The 17,824-nt window shown below is 44.2% G+C and overlaps 1 protein-coding gene across 3 annotated transcripts in view; it reads left to right on the top strand.

Annotated features, from left to right (window-relative positions):
- Positions 1-1,663: 1,663 nt before the first annotated feature.
- Positions 1,664-17,824, top strand: part of PRRG1 (proline rich and Gla domain 1) — a 50,640-nt gene continuing 34,479 nt past the window's right edge. Inside the window, exons 1-2 of one of the 3 annotated variants that reach the window (XM_054005903.1) lie at positions 1,665-1,747; positions 2,336-2,421. In XM_054005903.1, coding sequence (XP_053861878.1) covers positions 2,360-2,421 — 62 coding nt within the window. In that variant the 5' untranslated portion in view covers positions 1,665-1,747; positions 2,336-2,359. Of the gene's footprint in view, positions 1,748-2,335; positions 2,422-8,354; positions 8,394-17,824 lie in introns of those variants that run through there. The other 2 variants (XM_054005904.1, XM_054005905.1) reach the window with 2 other exon arrangements.

Here is a 17,824-nt window from a genome sequence, read left to right as displayed (position 1 = left end):
ATTGTTTTATAAATATATTAAAAGTAAAGATTGCATTCTCTTTTTATGTTATCTTTTTATTAAAAGAACTGTTGTCAGTAAAAGTTACTTTCTTATCTTTGTTAGCAGTTTTGTGGTAGCTGCGTTACAGGGTAGGAGAGAGACAGCTTCTGTTGGTGAAACATACAAGCTTTTGAGCTGCACAGAGCTCTTCCTCAGGTCTGTGAAAGGAGATCAGAGTGTCTGAGCTAAATACAAGTTGGGACAGAATGGATAAGGCATCTTGGAGGTGCTCACTTGAAATAAAGTAGGCAATTGAGGGTTAGATTGTTATGCATAAAGGGACTGAAAAGGGCAATTAAGGGTATCAGGCAGTGTGGCCGTGTTACAAATTGTTGTAATGAGCCATAAAACCAGTGTCCCTGCCAAGCCCATGGTTTTTGGTGTCTACCAGAATTATGGATTTAAGTTCCCAGGCTCGCCAAAATTTTGTCGGTGTTGTGGAGGTTTCCTTTGAGGGAAGGTATTGAAAGCTCAGCTATGGAGTAAGCACCTCTTGAGATCCACAGGTCCCACGTATGCTTATCACTACAGGTGTTGTACCTCCTCCAGTGCACTAACTGCCCCAATGACAACTATGTGGGTGAAAGCAGACAAGCTGGGCCTCTGGCATGAACTCACACAGAAAGATGGTAAAATACAAAACCACCTTATTACGGCAGGGTGAACCTTTTTCCCAAAGTGAGCACTCGCTCTCTGTGGCTCTAGTCTGAGGGGAAAAGCACCCTAAGAAGAGACAGGGCAGGTCCTAGAGGGGTGAGATGGGGGCTGAGCCCCAGAATAAAGGTAGCGCTCCAGTGGGGGCGGGGAGCAGGGCAGTCAGCCAGTCCAGATCTGTCTGTCAGTGCGCAGCCCCCCGGAGCTCCCACCACAGAGCCCTGGCCGCCCCAGTCCCTGGCGGCTGGAGCTGGGGAGCCGGGGTGCTTGCACAGAGGCAGCACCAGCGTGGGCTGTCCCGGGAGCGTCGGGAGCAGCGAGCTTGGCTGTGAGGTTTGCAGCAGGGTGTAGTGTAATAAAATTGCTCCATGTAGGAATGTGCTACTAGTAGCAGTTATTGATACATAATGGATTGTAAGAAAGTGCTATTGTAGTAAAACTGCTACCTGATGTACCAAATGCCAACAGGTAGCAGTTTCTTGCACTACAATATATATATATATAGTATACAAAAAAGCCACTTTGCTCAAATAAAAAAAGCCTCTCGCCCCCTCCACAAACTATTTTCCAAAGCACTGGTGTCTCAGTGCCACTGGGGTAACTGCTATCCCCTCTGCCCCTGCCTGTGCCGGGTTTTGCCCCCTGACGCCCATAGCCAGCGCCTCACCCTTGGGCTTAACTCCGCCTCCTTCCCACCTCATTCCTGATTTTGCATTTTAACCCCTTTCCTAATGCTGCCTCCAGCTGCTTGACACCCCTGACCAGTCAATTTCCACCCCCTGCTAAGACCCTGGCCACCCCCCTGCTCTGATTCGCCCTCTTTTTAACCCCTTGTCAAAAGCAGCCCGCAGAATTCTAAGGCTAACAAGGGCAGGGTGAAGGGCAGTGGCTTCAGCAGATGTACTGATCATGCGCAGTTCATGCTCAGTACACTGTAAATAGCACATTACCAGGGAGAGCAATTTACTACAGTGCACCTCGCCGGAGCGGGGTGGATCGTGCGCCGCTCTTGGAGCGGAGAGAGGAGCGCGGCAAGGCCCAGCTGGGCGAGGTCTGTGCCCTGGGCTGCCCCTCTGCCGGGGCGGGGTAATGGGGGGCGAGCTGGGGTGATGGGGGAGTGGCAGGCGGTGCCGGGGGGTACAGGGTGCGGGGACTGGCAGGCGGTGCGGGGGGGTGCAGGGTTGGGGGGACTGGCAGGCGGTGCCGGGGGGTGCAGGGTTGGGGGGACTGGCAGGCGGTGCCGGGGGGTGCAGGGTTGGGGGGACTGGCAGGCGGTGCGGGGGGGGTGCAGGGTTGGGGGGACTGGCAGGCGGTGCCGGGGGGTGGGCAGGGTTGGGGGGACTGACAGGCGGTGCCCGGGGTGGTTTCTTGCTTAGCAATTCTTACAAGTCCTTCCTCTGCCGCCCCGAAAGTTCGGAGTTGGCGCTGCCAGTGTTTCTTCTCTTCTTTTAGGGGGTTAGGTGCTCGGGAAAGTTTGCTGTGGGACTGCAGTTAGTTGAGAGAGGCTGTGTATGGTGTGTTGGGGGAGACAGCTTGCAATGCTGGCTGTCCGGGGGAGTGTTATGGGAGTTTCTTGTCTGATTTCTGTTCTGGCCCATTGTACTGCTGAAAATCAACAAAGGGGGTGTCTGTTTTGCAGGCAGCAGCAGGATGTGAGTGGCAGATGTGGGGGAGGGAGTTGCTTTTGCTCGCATTTTGTGTTCAGCAATTGACTCTTTTTGGGAGGTGAGAAAAAAGATCCTTTCAGCTCTTCTTCCCCCACCCCACCCCCACAGTCATCTGATGTTGGGTGTTTGTGACTGAGCTGTTTTGTGGATGGTGGCCCTGCCTTGGATTGACATAACTATGGATTGTTTTTTAAAAAAACGGTGATCCCAGTGTTTGGGTCTGTCACTGTAGTTTTAGTACTGCATTCAGTTTTAGGCAGCTGGTTATCAGGAAGATAGAGGGAATTTAAGGGAAGAGTGAAACCCAATGACTGTAGCTGGAGATTAATGAGTAAAGTTTGAAGTGTGTATGTAATGTGTGTAGATATAGATATACATATGGTGGGTGGATCCTCCTGTAGAGATTGCCTGACTTAGAATCATAGAATATCAGGGTTGGAGGGGACCTGAGGAGGTCATCTAGTCCAACCCCTGCTCAAATTTAAAAATTTAAATTAGTGGAGATATCCTATCTTCTAGAACTGGAAGGGACCTTGAAAGGTCATCAAGTCCAGCCCCCTGCCTTCACTAGTAGGACCAAGTACTGAGTTTTGCCCCAGACCCCTAAGTGGCCCCCTCAAGGATTGAACTCACAACCCTGGATTTAGCAGGCCAATGCTCAAACCACTGAGCTATCCCTCCCCCCCAGCAGGACCTAATCCCAACGAAATCATCCCTGCCAGGGCTTTGTCAAGCCTGACCTTAAAAACCTCTAAGGAAGGAGATTCCACCACCTCCCTAGGTAACCCATTCCAGTGCTTCAACACCCTCCTAGTGAAAAAGTGTTTTTTAATATCCAACCTAAACCTCTCCCACTGCAACTTGAGACCATTACTCCTTGTTCTGTCATCTACTACCACTGAGAACAGTCTAGATCCATCCTCTTTGGAACCCCCTTTCAGGTAGTTGAAAGCAGCTATTAAATCCCCCCTCATTCTTCTCTTCTGCAGACTAAACAATCCGAGTTCCTTCAGCCTCTCCTCATAATTCATGTGCTCCAGCCCCCTAATCATTTTTGTTGCCCTCCGCTGGACTCTTTCCAATTTTTCCACATCCTTCTTGTAGTGTGGGGCCCAAAACTGGACACAGTACTCCAGGTGAGGCCTCACCAATGTCGAATAGAGGGGAACGATCATGTCCCTCGATCTGCTGGCAATGCTTCTACTTATACAGCCCAAAATGCCGTTTGCCTTCTTGGCAACAAGGGCACACTTTTGACTCATATCCAGCTTCTCGTCCACTGTAACCCCTAGGTCCTTTTCTGCAGAACTGCTGCCTAGCCACTCGGTCCCTAGTCTGTAACAATGCATGGGATTCTTCTGTCCTAAGTGCAGGACTCTGCACTTGTCCTTGTTGAAGCTCATCAGGTTTCTTTTGGCCCAATCCTCTAATTTGTCTAGGTCCCTCTGTATCCTGTCCCTACCCTCCAGCGTATCTACCACTCCTCCCTGTTTAGTGTCATCTGCAAACTTGCTGAGAGTGCAGTCCACGCCATCCTCCAGATCATTAATGAAGATATTGAACAAAACTGGCCCCAGGACCAACCCCTGGGGCACTCCACTTGAAACCGGCTGCCAACTAGACATGGAGCCATTGATCACTACCCGTTGAGCCCGACAATCTAGCCAGCTTTCTGTCCACCTTATAGTCCATTCATCCATTCCATACTTCTTTAACTTGGTGTCAAGAATACTGTAAGAGACCGTATCAAAAGCTTTGCTAAAGTCAAGGAATAACACATCCACTGCTTTCCCCTCATCCACAGACCCAGTTATCTCTTCATAGAAGGCAATTAGGTTAGTCAGGCATGACTTGCCCTCGGTGAATCCATGCTGAGTGTTCCTGATCACTTTCCTCTCCTCTAAATGTTTCAGAATTGATTCCTTGAGGACCTGCTCCATGATTTTCCAGGGACTGAGGTGAGGCTGACTGGCCTGTAGTTCCCAGGATCCTCCTTCTTCCCTTTTTTAAAGATGGGCACTACATTAGCCTTTTTCCAGTCATCCGGGACCTCCCCCGATCACTATGAGTTTTCAAAGATAATGGTCAATGGCTCTGCAATCACATCCGCCAACTTCTTTAGCACCCTCGGATGCAGTGCATTTGGCCCCATGGACTTGTGCTCGTCCAGTTTTTCTAAATAGTCCCGAACCACTTTTCTCCACAGAGGGCTGGTCACCTTCTCCCCATACTGTGCAGCCCAGTGCAGCAGTCTGGGAGCTGACCTTGTTCGTGAAGACAGAGGCAAAAAAATGATTGAGTACATTAGCTTTTTCCAGATCCTCTGTCACTAGGTTGCCTCCCTCATTCAGTAAGGGGCCCACACTTTCCTTGACTTTCTTCTTGTTGCTAACATACCTGAAGAAACCCTTCTTATTACTCTGAACATCTCTTGCTAGCTGCAACTCCAAGTGTGATTTGGCCTTCCTGATTTCACTCCTGCATGCCTGAGCAATATTTTTATACTCCTCCCTGGTCATTTGTCCAATCTTCCACTTCTTGTAAGCTTCTTTTTTGTGTTTAAGATCAGCAAGGATTTCACTGTTTAGCCAAGCTGGTCACCTGCCATATTTACTATTCTTTCTACACATCGGGATGTTTTTTTTCCTGCAACCTCAATAAGGATTCTTTAAAATACAGCCAGCTCTCCTGGACTCCTTTCCCCCTCATGTTATTCTCCCAGGGGATCCTGCCCATCTGTTCCCTGAGGGAGTCAAAGTCTGCTTTTCTGAAGTCTAGGGTCCATATTCTGCTGCTCTCCTTTCTTCCTTGTGTCAGGATCCTGAACTTGACCATCTCATGGTCACTGCCTCCCAGGTTCCCATCCACTTTTGCTTCCCCTACTAATTCTTCCTGGTTTGTGAGCAGCAGGTCTAGAAGAGCTCTGCCTGTAGTTGGTTCCTCCAGCACTTGCACCAGGAAATTGTCCCCTACACTTTCCAAAAACTTCCTGGACTGTCTGGGCACCGCTGTATTCATTTCCCACCAGATATCAGGGTGATTCAAGTCTCCCATGAGAACCAGGGCCTGCGATCTAGTAACTTCTGCTAGTTGCTGGAAGAAAGCCTCATCCTTCTGGTCTGGTAGTCTATAGCAGACTCCCACCACGACATCACCCTTGTTACTCACACTTCTACACTTAATCCAGAGACTCTCAGGTTTTTCTGCAGTTTCATACCAGAGCTCTGAACAGTCATACTCCTCTCTTACATACAATGCAACTTCCCCACCTTTTCTGCGCTGCCTGTCCTTTCTGAACAGTTTATATTCATCCATGACAGTACTCCAGTCATGTGAGTTATCCCACCAAGTCTCTGCTATTCCAATGACCTCATAGTTCCTTGACTGTGCCAGGACTTCCAGTTCTCCCTGCTTGTTTTCCAGGCTTCTGGCATTTGTGTATAGGCACTTAAGATACTTGCTGATTGTCCCACTTTCTCAGTCTGAGACAGGAGTCCTCCCCTCTTGCACTCTCCTGCTCGTGCTTCCTCCCAGTATCCCATTTCCGCACTTACCTCAGGGCTTTGGTCTCCTTCCCCCGGTGAACCTAGTTTAAAGCCCTCCTCACTAGGTTAGCCAGCCTGCTTGCTAAGATGTTCTTCCCTCTCTTTGTTAGGTGGAGCCTGTCTCTGCTTAGCACTCTTCCTTCTTGGAACACCATCCCATGGTCGAAGAATCCAAAGCCTTCTCTCCAACACCACCTGTGTAGCCATTCATTGACTTTCACAATTATAAGACCCTGTTTTCAGTTGCTTATAACCGTACTGCACTTTAACTGTTTGGAAATTTTCCATCCTGGGTTCCAGCCTCAGGTTGTATTTTTTTTTTTTTTTTTTTTTTAAACTTTGTTTTGTTTTTTAATTTTAACAAGGCTAGGAAAGAATATGTTCTGCCCATTTTAAAAAATTCTAGTGACCTCCTTGTTTGGAAAGCTCCGCTACTATCATGCTTTGAACCGGGGACTTGAAATTTGGCTTATAATTGGCCTTTATGTTAGAAATCTGCCTCTAGCCATCCCTGTTAACCTCACAAATTTGGCCAAGTTATAAACCTTTGAAACATTGCAGTTAGCATGTGCTTAGTAGGCACTTCTAAGATTTTAGCTAAATTCCCTGAAGATTCTGTCCACACTAGGCATGCTTCAGGCAGCAGCTGAGCAGAACGTTTCCTGTAATTGCAGCTCAGGGCTGTTGCAGGCCATGACAGGTCTGGGTCTTGGCATCTGAACATATTATTCTGTACTCTCACTGGCATCCTGATGGGCCCATGCAAATTGAAGGAGGAAGCTGTCAGATCCAAATGCAGAGGGGATAAGAGCAGGACTGGTGGGGAGAGCTGATTGGCAGGGAGAGGGCTGGGGGACTGGGAGTTGAGGTTGGGGGAGATACTGGGACTGGCTGGGCAAGGAGATTGGGGACTGGGAGTGAAGAGGGGAAACGAGGGAGGCAGGGAAGGTGGGGCTGGGACCTGTAGATGGATGGAAACTGAGATCAGATGCAGAGACCCAGTCTGACTGCAAAAAAATGGATCTGAGAAACCCACAGGGCAGGATTGGGAAGTGAGGGGAGACAGATTTAACAAGAAGCTGGAGAGGGAAGGGCAGGATTGAGACTGGCTGAGCAAAAGTATTGAGACAAGGAGCTGAGAGAGAGGAACTAAGTGAGCACAACTTTACAAATTTGTTCTCTCCATAAGGATGGAGTTGAGTTTGAAGCAAGGAAATTAGGCAACAGTTGGAAATGGTGCTTTTTGATTAATTGAGATGTACAAAGGTCCGTGGGCTGGGAATGAATGTTTTGACCTCCTGCAATCTGGCTTCTGCTTCCTTCACTCTGATGTATGACTTGTCAAGGACTTGATTTTTTTCTTAGCCAAATCTCAGATTCTCTACTCTCTACTGCTTTTCGTGCTCGTAATCACACCCTCCTTAATGAAATACTAGCCAACAAGGCTTCCAAGTTGCTGTCTGCTCCTAGCTTAGTCTTTCTGAAGTCTTTGGCCTCCCACACAGCCATCTCTGTACTTTCTTCCATGTTGCCCCTTAAATTTCAAATAAACTCCTTGAAAAAGTGCCCCAACCTAAAGCAAATACTCACCAGCAACCACACATCACTGAACAAAACCACTAACCCAGGAACCTATCCTTGTAACAAACCCCGATGCCAATTCTGTCCACATATCTATTCAAGTGACATCATCATAGGACCTAATCACATCAGCCATACCATCAGGGGCTCGTTCACCTGCACATCTACCAATGTGATATATGCCATCATGTGCCAGCAATGCCCCTCTGCCATGTACATTGGCCAAACCGGACAGTCTCTACGCAAAAGAATTAATGGACACAAATCTGACATCAGGAATCAAAATACTCAAAAACCAGTGGGAGAACACTTTAACCTGTCTGGTCATTCAGTGACAGACCTGCGGGTGGCTATATTACAACAGAAAAACTTCAAAAACAGACTCCAAAGAGAGACTGCTGAGCTAGAATTGATATGCAAACTAGACACAATCAACTCCGGTTTGAATAAGGACTGGGAATGGCTGAGCCATTACAAACATTGACTCTATCTCCCCTTGTAAGTACTCTCACACTTCTTCTCACACTGTCTGTACTGGGCTAGCTTGATTATCACTTCAAAAGTTTTTTTTCTCTTAATTAATTGGCCTCTCAGAGTTGGTAAGACAACTCCCACCTGTTTATGCTCTCTGTATGTGTGTGTATATATATCTCCTCAATATATGATCCATTCTATATGCATCCGAAGAAGTGGGCTGTAGTCCACGAAAGCTTATGCTCTAATAAATTTGTTAGTCTCTAAGGTGCCACAAGTACTCCTGTTCTTCTTTTTGCGGATACAGACTAACACGGCTGTTACTCTGAAACCTAGAGAACAATAGAGCACTGGCAAAAGGGTGGATTGAATGACCTGATGTCTAACATTGCTATCCCCGCCAGCTATTTTTGTTCAAGTTCAAATCTTGGTAACTATTTAACCTTTTCAAATCTAATCTAACAATACCCAGCCATTTCATTGTTTACTCTTTGCTATGTACTAATGGGTCTTGTTAAATAAAACTGTTTTCAGTGTGTGAGGTGTGCTTGGTCCTTCCCCCTTTGCAGTTGACTATTGATGGTGCTGTAGCAATCAGCAATATTGAGTTACTAATCAAAATGGTAAACTCCTCCCATAAAATCAAAACATGTAGTATTTTCAAATTGGAATTTAGAAAACTGCATGCTAACTGCCTAAAATCCTACTGTGTGGCTTTTTTTTTTTTTTTTTTTTGGTTTACTTAAGCATTCATGTCCTGCTTTAAGCTATGATAGTGTTGATTTGTGGTATTTCATGGTGTGACTATGTTTCAAGGATAGAGATGTGATTTTTGTTGTTGTTGTGCAGCTTGTAAAGTATTTATAATTCTAGAGGGAGCTATAAATATGATTGGGAATAGCCTTGTAATATCAGGCAGGGACTAACTTTGTACATCACCTAACACAGTGGGGGCCTGGTCTATGACTAGGGTTTCCAGGTGCTATGGTTATACAAATAATAATAATAATAATGCTGCCTCTGTCTAAACTATGGAAAAATACTTTTGGCATAAAATGAGACTTCTTTAGCGTACATGGGTGGGATGGGAAAAGGGGTCTTGTTAATCTGTTACTTGCTCTTGGATGATGCAGTTTTGCGGTAGTCTTAGAAAGATTTATGTGAAGTGTTGTACGTTTGTTTGGTGAATTGTTCTAAAAGATCTGAATTAGCAAATTAAGGTTTCTGTATTAATTGCTAGTTCAAATAACAGTATTTTAATAGTGATTAGTAAACTATTTAATTGGAAATCCTGTAACATTTTTAGGCTAGTATCAGAGGGGTAGCCGTGTTAGTCTGAAATCTGTAAAAATCAACAGAGGGTCCTGTGGCACCTTTAAGACTAACAGAAGTATTGGGAGCATAAGCTTTCGTGGGTAAGAACCTCACTTCTTCAGATGCAATTCTTCTTGCATCTGAAGAAGTGAGGTTCTTACCCATGAAAGCTTATGCTCCCAATACTTCTGTTAGTCTCAAAGGTGCCACAGGACCCTCTGATCACTAGCCTAAAAAAAAAAAAAAAATATCAATCTATTTCAGTATAGCTTCTCCAGCAGTGGTCCGAATCAAATGCACCTTTCTCTTGTCAGTGAAATCATGCTACATGCAATCCAGGAATAAACTGTCCTGGGGAAAGTTTCTTAACCCCAGCTGTTAGAGTTTGGCCTTGTGCCCTATAGCATGAGGATTTATATCCCTTCCAAATGCTTGGTTTGTTAGGATTTTTTTATGGGTTCTTGGAGGGTGTGGGATGTTATTTCCTATTGTTGTAATGCTGGATATTTGTTATCTATATAGAAATCCTTTTTTAAATCCCGCTAAGCTCTTGGACTCTGTGGCAATGAGTTCCATAGTCTAATTTCAGGTCTCAGTTTATGTGAACTTTATTCTATGTCTAAATCCATAACTTAGATAAAATTTCAACTGCCTCTTCTGTAACCATATCTCAGTAAGACAATTTAACACCTGAAGAAGGGATCCTCTTTGACTGAAAAACTTTAGTACTGTTATCACAGCTCAAAAATATGTCTACCCACTAGCTGCTAGGTATTGGCTGGGGCTGGAGGGTGGGGGGGGGGGCAATACCAGCATGATCCAGAGGGAAAGCCCTGCTGAGAAGTTCAGCCTCCTTGCACCTCTCCAACTGCTTGCTGGTAAAGGGGAGGTGCTGGGATTTTTACCAGGGTGCTTGTCACTGACTCTGCTTGGAGTCTCTAGCTTTCATATCAGCCTTTAGATTCTAGATGTCTCAGCTTCTAGCTACTTGCTGAAGGGGGAGAGGGAGCTTTTGGTTTCTCCTTTCCTTATTTCTGACCCTCAAGACTCTGGGCTGCTGCAAGGAGTGATAGGGACAAGAGGTCTCTGTTGTTGGCCACATCTATTTTTTTTTTTTTTTTTTTTTAATCCTTGTGGATAATTCTTGTGCCTGTCTTCTGCCTCTTCCCTAGCATTCAAAGAACTTGGACAGAATTCTGTTGTTCTGAATAACAGCAATGACACTGACTAGTCTTGCTAATGTCACTGTGCTGTTGCTTGGCAAAGCTGTGAGCAGCAACAACAGAGGCAGTGGAGTAGTTTGGAGATTTAGTAAGGCAACACTACATGAGTCTACTTTTGGTTTCCAGTTGGGAGACTTTCTTTGCAAATCATAGGGCTAGATAGGTAACTCTTTTAAATGAAAGCTTAAATTTTGCAGAAACTGATGTTAGGTGACAGACACTGTGAAAAGCTTTTCACTTATGATTCAATATTCTCAAACCATGACTATAATTTTTGTAGTATCTAAAAATGTCTCTTCCCCATGTGCATGAGACAGACTTTCAAGTTTAATGACTTATTAAATTAATTTCACCGCAGTGTTAAATTTATCAAGTGACTTCAGTGGGTGTAAAACACTTTACTGACTCAGATCTTTTAAAGCTAATTTTAAGTAGTATATTAGATTTTTAAGTTCTGTGACACTGTAGCAGCTTGGATTGTTCTCTGTAAATGGTTTCTTACATTGTCTGTCTTTTTGCATGTTTTATATTCAGAAAGAAAATGTGTATTGTACTAAACGTCAACAATTATTTCAGACAAAAGGAAGTGAAATGGAAACTCTTTTTCTGTAAAGAGGATACTGTTTTTAATGGCAGCTGCAGTGCTTTATCCCACAGTGTTTGGAAGTGTGTGGAAAAATCATTTAAACTATACCTTGATGCAAAAATGGGAAGAACTGCTTTGGCACTCCAATAATTTAAAAACCTTGCCACATGATTCCATTGCTGCAATTCTAGTGACTTTTTTGTAGCATTGTACTTGACTGTCTAAAACTGGAAACAAACACAATTTACATATCTTCATGAAACTAGGCACTATATTTTCAAATTTAAGCTTCAGCCAAAATGGGTCATTGTCTCTTTATTGACTAAGGGCTAAGAGAGGATGGCAGGGGTACACTGTGGTGTGGGGGAGGGGGAGTTACCTAAAGTACATTCTTCCTCCATGTTATGGCAGGTAAATATTTGTAAGATATCATTTAAATAGTGTGCTTTTTTTCTTGTACTTTCACAGCCCTGCTAGAACTGTTGGCCCCCTTTGGACACAATGGTAATGACCAAGGTGTGCTGTCAGTTATTTTCCATCCATAATGACTGTGGCAATGGAAGTGGCTCATTGTGCTTGGGTGGCTGTGGCACTGTTGTAGAATGACACATGTTGGAAGAAGGGGGTCAGTCCTATCAGGTTGAGACATCAGTTCAAAATTCAAAATGCTACAAGACTTTAGATAATGGGTGATTAGTCTAAATAGAGATGATGCTCTTAGCATTTTAACCTTCACACATCATACCAGTAACCCATAGTAAGCTTGCTTCTCTTTTTAAATGAATGAGCTTCTCTGTACCAGAGGATGGAAGTCTGTAATTGAACTGCTTGTATTGTTTAAGCACAAGTGTGTTAGAGTCCACACTTGCAGAACTCTTGCAGATTTGCCCCTATTTGAGGTATCTCTTTTCTAAACAATGGCAGTTGTTGATTGTATTGTGTTAGCACAGTGGGGCCTGTAGGCACTAAGTGCATAAGAATGGCCATACTGGGTCAGACCAAAGGTCCATCTAGCCTAGTATGTCTTCTGACAGTGGCCAATGCCAGCTGCCCCAGCGGGAATGAACAGAACAGGTAATCATAGATCACTCAATGTCCTGTCGCCCATTCCCAACTACTGGCAAATAGAGGCTCCAGATACCATCCTTGCCCATCCTGGCTAATAGCCACTGATGGACCTATCCTCAATGAATTTGTCTAGTTCCTTTTTGAACCCTGTTATAGTGTTGGCCTTCACAACATCCTCTGGCAAAGAGTTCCACATGTTGACACTGCGTTGTGTGAAGAAATACTTCCTTTTGTTTGTTTTAAACCTGCTGCCTATTAATTTCATTTGGTGACCCCTAGCTCTTGTGTTATGAGAAGGAATAAATAATACTTCCTTATTCACTTTCTCCACACCAGTCATGATTTTATAGACCTCTATCATATTCCCCCCCCCTTAGTCGTCTCTTTTCCAAGCTGAAAAGTCCAGATGTTATTAATAGCAGCATATGAAGCTGTTCCATACCCCTAATCATTTTTGTTGCCCTTTTCTGAACTTTTTCCAATTCCAATATATCTTTTTTTTTTTTTTGAGATGGGGCAACCACATCTGCACGCAATATTCAAGATATGGGCCTACCATGGATTTACTGTACAAATAGGTCACAAATTGAGTCCAAGCTCAATTTATAAGATAAATAGCTGGTGCTTAGCCCACAGTTCAATGCAGAACTACTAGATGCAGTGCCTTCTAGGAGACTTCAGAAGGCTACTGTGGAAGAGCAAATCGGTCATTGTATGATCTCCTGAATTGTGACTTTGATGTTGACAAAAGCATCTTTGACTTAATCCCTCAACATCCCATGCAGGACAATCCTGGAACCACCAACACTTGTTGAGGTAAGAAAAACCATCAAACAGATGAAGAACAATAAGGCATTTGGACTTGGCAGTATTTCCGCCGAAATCTTCAAAGAAGGAGGAGAAGAACTGGCTCACCAGCTTCACACCCTAATCCTCAAGATCTGGAATTCATAAAAAATCATAGTCACAGTCAACCGTAGGAGTGCCATGATTATTTTCAAGAAAGGAGACAAATCTGATTGTGGGAACTATCAAGGAATCACCCTGTTGTCCACCTATGGAAAGATCCTCGCCAGAATTCCCCTCAACAGACTGTTCCTTCTTGCTGAGGAAATCCTCAAAGATTCACAGTGCAGATTTAGATATCTCAGGGTATCACTGACATAATCTTCACTGCTTGCCAACTTCAGGAAAAGTACAATAAACAACATCTGCCTCTGTACATTGACCTCATTGACTTCATGAAAACATTTGATTCCATCAACCAACAGGCTCTATGGAGAATTCTTGTCAAATTTGGCTGCCCGCCAAAATATGTTGCTGTCCTCCAGCTCCTCCACAACAACGTATCTGTGACAGTTGTCAGCAGTGAATCTGAAACAGACTCCTTTCTAGTCAAGACAGAAGTCCAGCAAGCTTATGTCATCAATTCAGACCCCTTCTCCATCTTCCTTGCTGTCATCCTCCTCATCACTGGTGAGTTCCCCTCCAGACTTGATGTCCAATACAGAATGGATGGCAAGCTGTTCAACCTCAATTGCCTCCCATCCAAGGCACAGACTATTATTAAATCAGTCATGGAACTTCAGTATGCAGACAACTGTGCCCTGTGCGCCCACTCAGAAGATTTTAAAAAAACAGTTGACATCTTCTCTGAGGCCTACAACCAACGGGGTGTCTCACACCAGATCAAGAAAATGAAAGTGCTTCACTAACAGGCTCCGAACCACCAGGATCCTGCTCCCACAATAAAGATAAAGGGACCCTGGAGAACCTTGAGCAATTCCCCTGCAGCTATCTGTCACAGAAAGCTGACATTGACAAGGCCATTCAGCACCACCTCCAATGTGGCAGTGCAGCTTTTGGATGTTTTGAGAAAATGTCCTTGATCATGACATCAAGAACAAAACTAAACTTCTTGTGTACCAGGCCGTTGTCATCCTTGCTCTCCTGTATGATACCAAAACCTGGGTCACATACAGTAGGCATGTGGGATAACTGACGCACCAGCATCTGCATTATGTACCAAGCCAAAGCTTCCACCATTGAAGCAATGATAATCAGCCACCAACTCCTTTGAGCTGGTCATGTGTTTTTTTTTTTTTTTTTTTTGAATGCCAGACAATTGACTCCTGAAGCAGGTCACATTTTTCACAACTGAGCCATGGCCAACAGATAAAGGGAGGGCAGAAAAAGTGCTTCAAAGTCACCCTCCAAGCCAACATGAAAAAGTGCAACATAATGGAGAAGTACCTTTGTGGCAAGTATCCCAGCATTTGGAGACCCAACAAAGACCGAGAAACAGGGAAGGAGGTAAGAAGGTGCCACAGCCCAACTCAACAATCCTAATCTACCCCTTCTACCAGGAAACATCTGCCCTGACTGTGATGAGACGTATGGCTCCCAAATTGGTCTCATTAGCCACGTGCGATTGCACCAGCAATAGCCAGCTATCATTTCTTGGAAGACCATTCTCCTCGAACTCCAAGGGATCGCTGATGATTGTGGAACTATAGTGGGAGGATTAGTTGAATTATATTATCTAAACAGCATCCACATTGGCACTAGAATACTTCAGTCTGCAGCATAGTCTATTCAAAACCGTATTTAGCACACATGTAAATCAGTTGGAGTGCTTTTATGTGTGTACGTTAAAATTCTACCTGGAACAAACAATAGTTAGCACAGTAAATGTGTCTAGTGTAATGTGTATGTCTTTTAAAAAAATACATGCATGGAAACTCCCACATCACTTAGCTCGGGGGGGGGGGGGAATAGCTGTTTAGAAAGCTTCAGGTTTTTTTATTTTATTTTTTTATTTTAGAATTTAAAGGGCTGTGAACATCTGTTGTGATTATTTTGTTTATTTGACTATTGTAAGTCCCCCCCCCCCCCCATATCTATCTTTTCATTTTTTAAATTCCGTTTTCAAACATGACAAAACATAAACGAAAATGTTTAGGCGTTCTGTATGTATTATATGATGAGCAGATGAAATGCCCATGTCTAACTTTTGCCTGACTGCTATTCCATGCACTTCAATATTTACAGTTGCTAATTTCAGTGGACTGGAAAAATCCCGTTAGTACTTTGCTTAGTAATCTGATCCTATGTGCCTTGTTTCTGGGAGAAAATAGGCAAGGCAGGAACTTGTTTCTAAACTTGCTGACAATGCAGAACGCGAAGACAGTATTCATTTTCAAATTTCTCTTGTTTAGTGTGGTACTTAAAATAAGAGATTTCTTTCTTCCCCTTTCCTGGGTAATTTCCCTAAACTGAATGAGCTGAAAGGCATTCTGTGTGCACCAAGGAAACACTAAATATACTGTAATTCTGATCTAAATCAGAATCTTTTTTTTTTTTTTCCTTAAATAGACTAGTTTCTTCACAAAGGTTCTTTTTCACATTGTTACCACAAATACATTCTGCATATTTATAATGTCCATGAAAAGTCAAACTAGCAAGTGAGAGATAATCCAGGATATTTCCAGCCCACAGGGTAGCTGAGGCCTAGTCTGACACGAGTAATTAATGCATGGAGGAAGACTTTTTATTTCTTGGAAGACAGAATTAGGGAGGTAAATGAATTATTAGGCTGAAAACAGATCATTTATGCTAAACAAGGTAAGCAAATAGGTTAGTGGGCTAAGAAGATAAGAAGGAGAACCCCTAGGCAACCATTTACTTGATAATGAGGGACAAAATAAATTAGGATTGTTGAGATGGGGTAAAGAGAAAGTCAAAACCTGGGAAGTGTGTGGATGGAGCATGCGGTACAGGAATTGGTTCCTGCTAAGAAACCAAGCCAAGGCTGCTACAGTGTCACAATTAAAAGAAAAGAAACCACAATTCTAATAATCTGCTATAAAAGATCTGAGTCAGTAAAATATTTTACACCTATTGGAGTCGCTTGATAAACTTAACACTACGGTTAAATTAATTTACAGAAGTCATTAAACTTGGAAGTCTGGCTCAAGCACATGAGGAAGAGAACATATTTGTAGCTCATACTACAAACCACCATCTGGAGCTAAACAAAAGTGATTTACCTTTCTAAAAAATTTGTCTTGTCAAACACTGGGATTTAGTGATGGGAGAAATACAAGGGGTGCATTTGGATGATATCTATGGGCCAAAATGGACAACTGGGGAAAGGGCTGTATGATTTAAAAGTTTATGGGTCTATAATGCATTATAGAAAGGCACCTTTAAAAGGTGGTGGCATATAAATGAGTCTGGGGCTTTTAAATGAGACTGGAAAGTTGTGGAATATAAACAAGTCTGGGGTTTTTCTAAGTCAAAACAATTGTACTTTAGTAGGCCCAGAATGTTTGGTGAGTGTGCATGTAAGTAGAACCTAGCTGTTTTGGTGGCAAATAATAAATCACACCCCAGCCCAAAGTAAGTATCTCTACCATAGAATCATTTGAAAAAGGTGCTCTACAGAAACCCTAGAGCCAGAAGAGAGACTCTGGCAACCATACGGGGTGGCACAGGAGTTGGGGTGTTCCTATGGAATTCTGAAGACATGAGGAATTAAACCTTAAAATTAACTCAGTAACTAATGAATTTGGTTTAGCCATTTTAAAAAGAAAAAGGAGGAGGGATTAGTTCTTTAACCTTGCAGCAAGAAGCATTAATCATTAGGAATATGTGCAAACTCCACTGCGCAAACTATTAAATGAATTCATATAGTTGTAAATACTGTAATTAATTGAATAATAATGTTTCTCAGGCAATTGCATGCAGCATATATGGTACCAAACTTGTTATGCGTGTAAAGCGGGGAATAGAAAAGGGAGAGCAGGGGGAGTGATCAAGGTTGTTAAAACAGCACAGTTATCTAGACCACTGTAGCGGGGTGGTTACCTGCTCCAGCCCTGACAGGGTAGAAGCCAGCCCTGGGAGGGGGCTCAGGGCTAGGAGAAAAAGCCCAAGCTGATTGGGAAAGGAGCTACACCTGGGCTACGCCCCAATCAGGGCAGCTGGGCCTTATAAGAAGGCCAGGGCAGCCAGAAGCTGAGCAGAGTCTCTCCTCTAGCTGTGGAGTGAGACCAGCCTGGCTGCAGGGGAATAAGAGGGTACCTGGGGGTGAAGCAGGGCTGGGGAGGAGTAGGGGAGCTCCAGCCTGGTGACTCCCCAGGCTGCAGGGCCTGGTCCCAGGCCCATAGAGGTGGTAGAAGAAGGCAGCAGGTCAAACCCCCTTGCCTGTGATGAGTGACTTTTATACTGCAGTCTGCCCCAGTGAGTGGGCTAGGTGAGGACTGGCAGTAGCCTAGACTGAGGTGAGGTGGGGGTTCCCTGGGGAAGGGAGACCCACAGAGATTGTTGGGGTATAGCCAGGGGGCAGCACCTCAGAGAAAACTGAGTCCGGGGGAGACTCGGGGCCCAGTTGTGGCGGGTCACCGGCCTGCAGAGCGTGCTCCAGGCTGGAAATTGAGAGACCAGCAGGAGGCACTGCAGGGGTGAGTCTGCACTCTTACAACCACACTAATGGAAAGAATTGATAATATTGGGGAAGAAAATTTGCAAAGCTAGAAGATCCTGGACCTTGGACATCACACAAAATTAATAACTCGGTGCCAATGATTGCTGTTCCGAAATGGACAGGGAATCCTAAATAATTGATAATGTGAACAGTATGGTACAATAATGAATGGGATCTACAAA

Source organism: Malaclemys terrapin, chromosome 1 (genome assembly GCF_027887155.1).
Source record: "Malaclemys terrapin pileata isolate rMalTer1 chromosome 1, rMalTer1.hap1, whole genome shotgun sequence".
Taxonomy (NCBI): domain Eukaryota; kingdom Metazoa; phylum Chordata; order Testudines; family Emydidae; genus Malaclemys; species Malaclemys terrapin.
The sequence above is the reverse complement of the archived record's forward strand: the minus strand, read 5'-3'. Positions and strand labels throughout refer to the sequence as shown.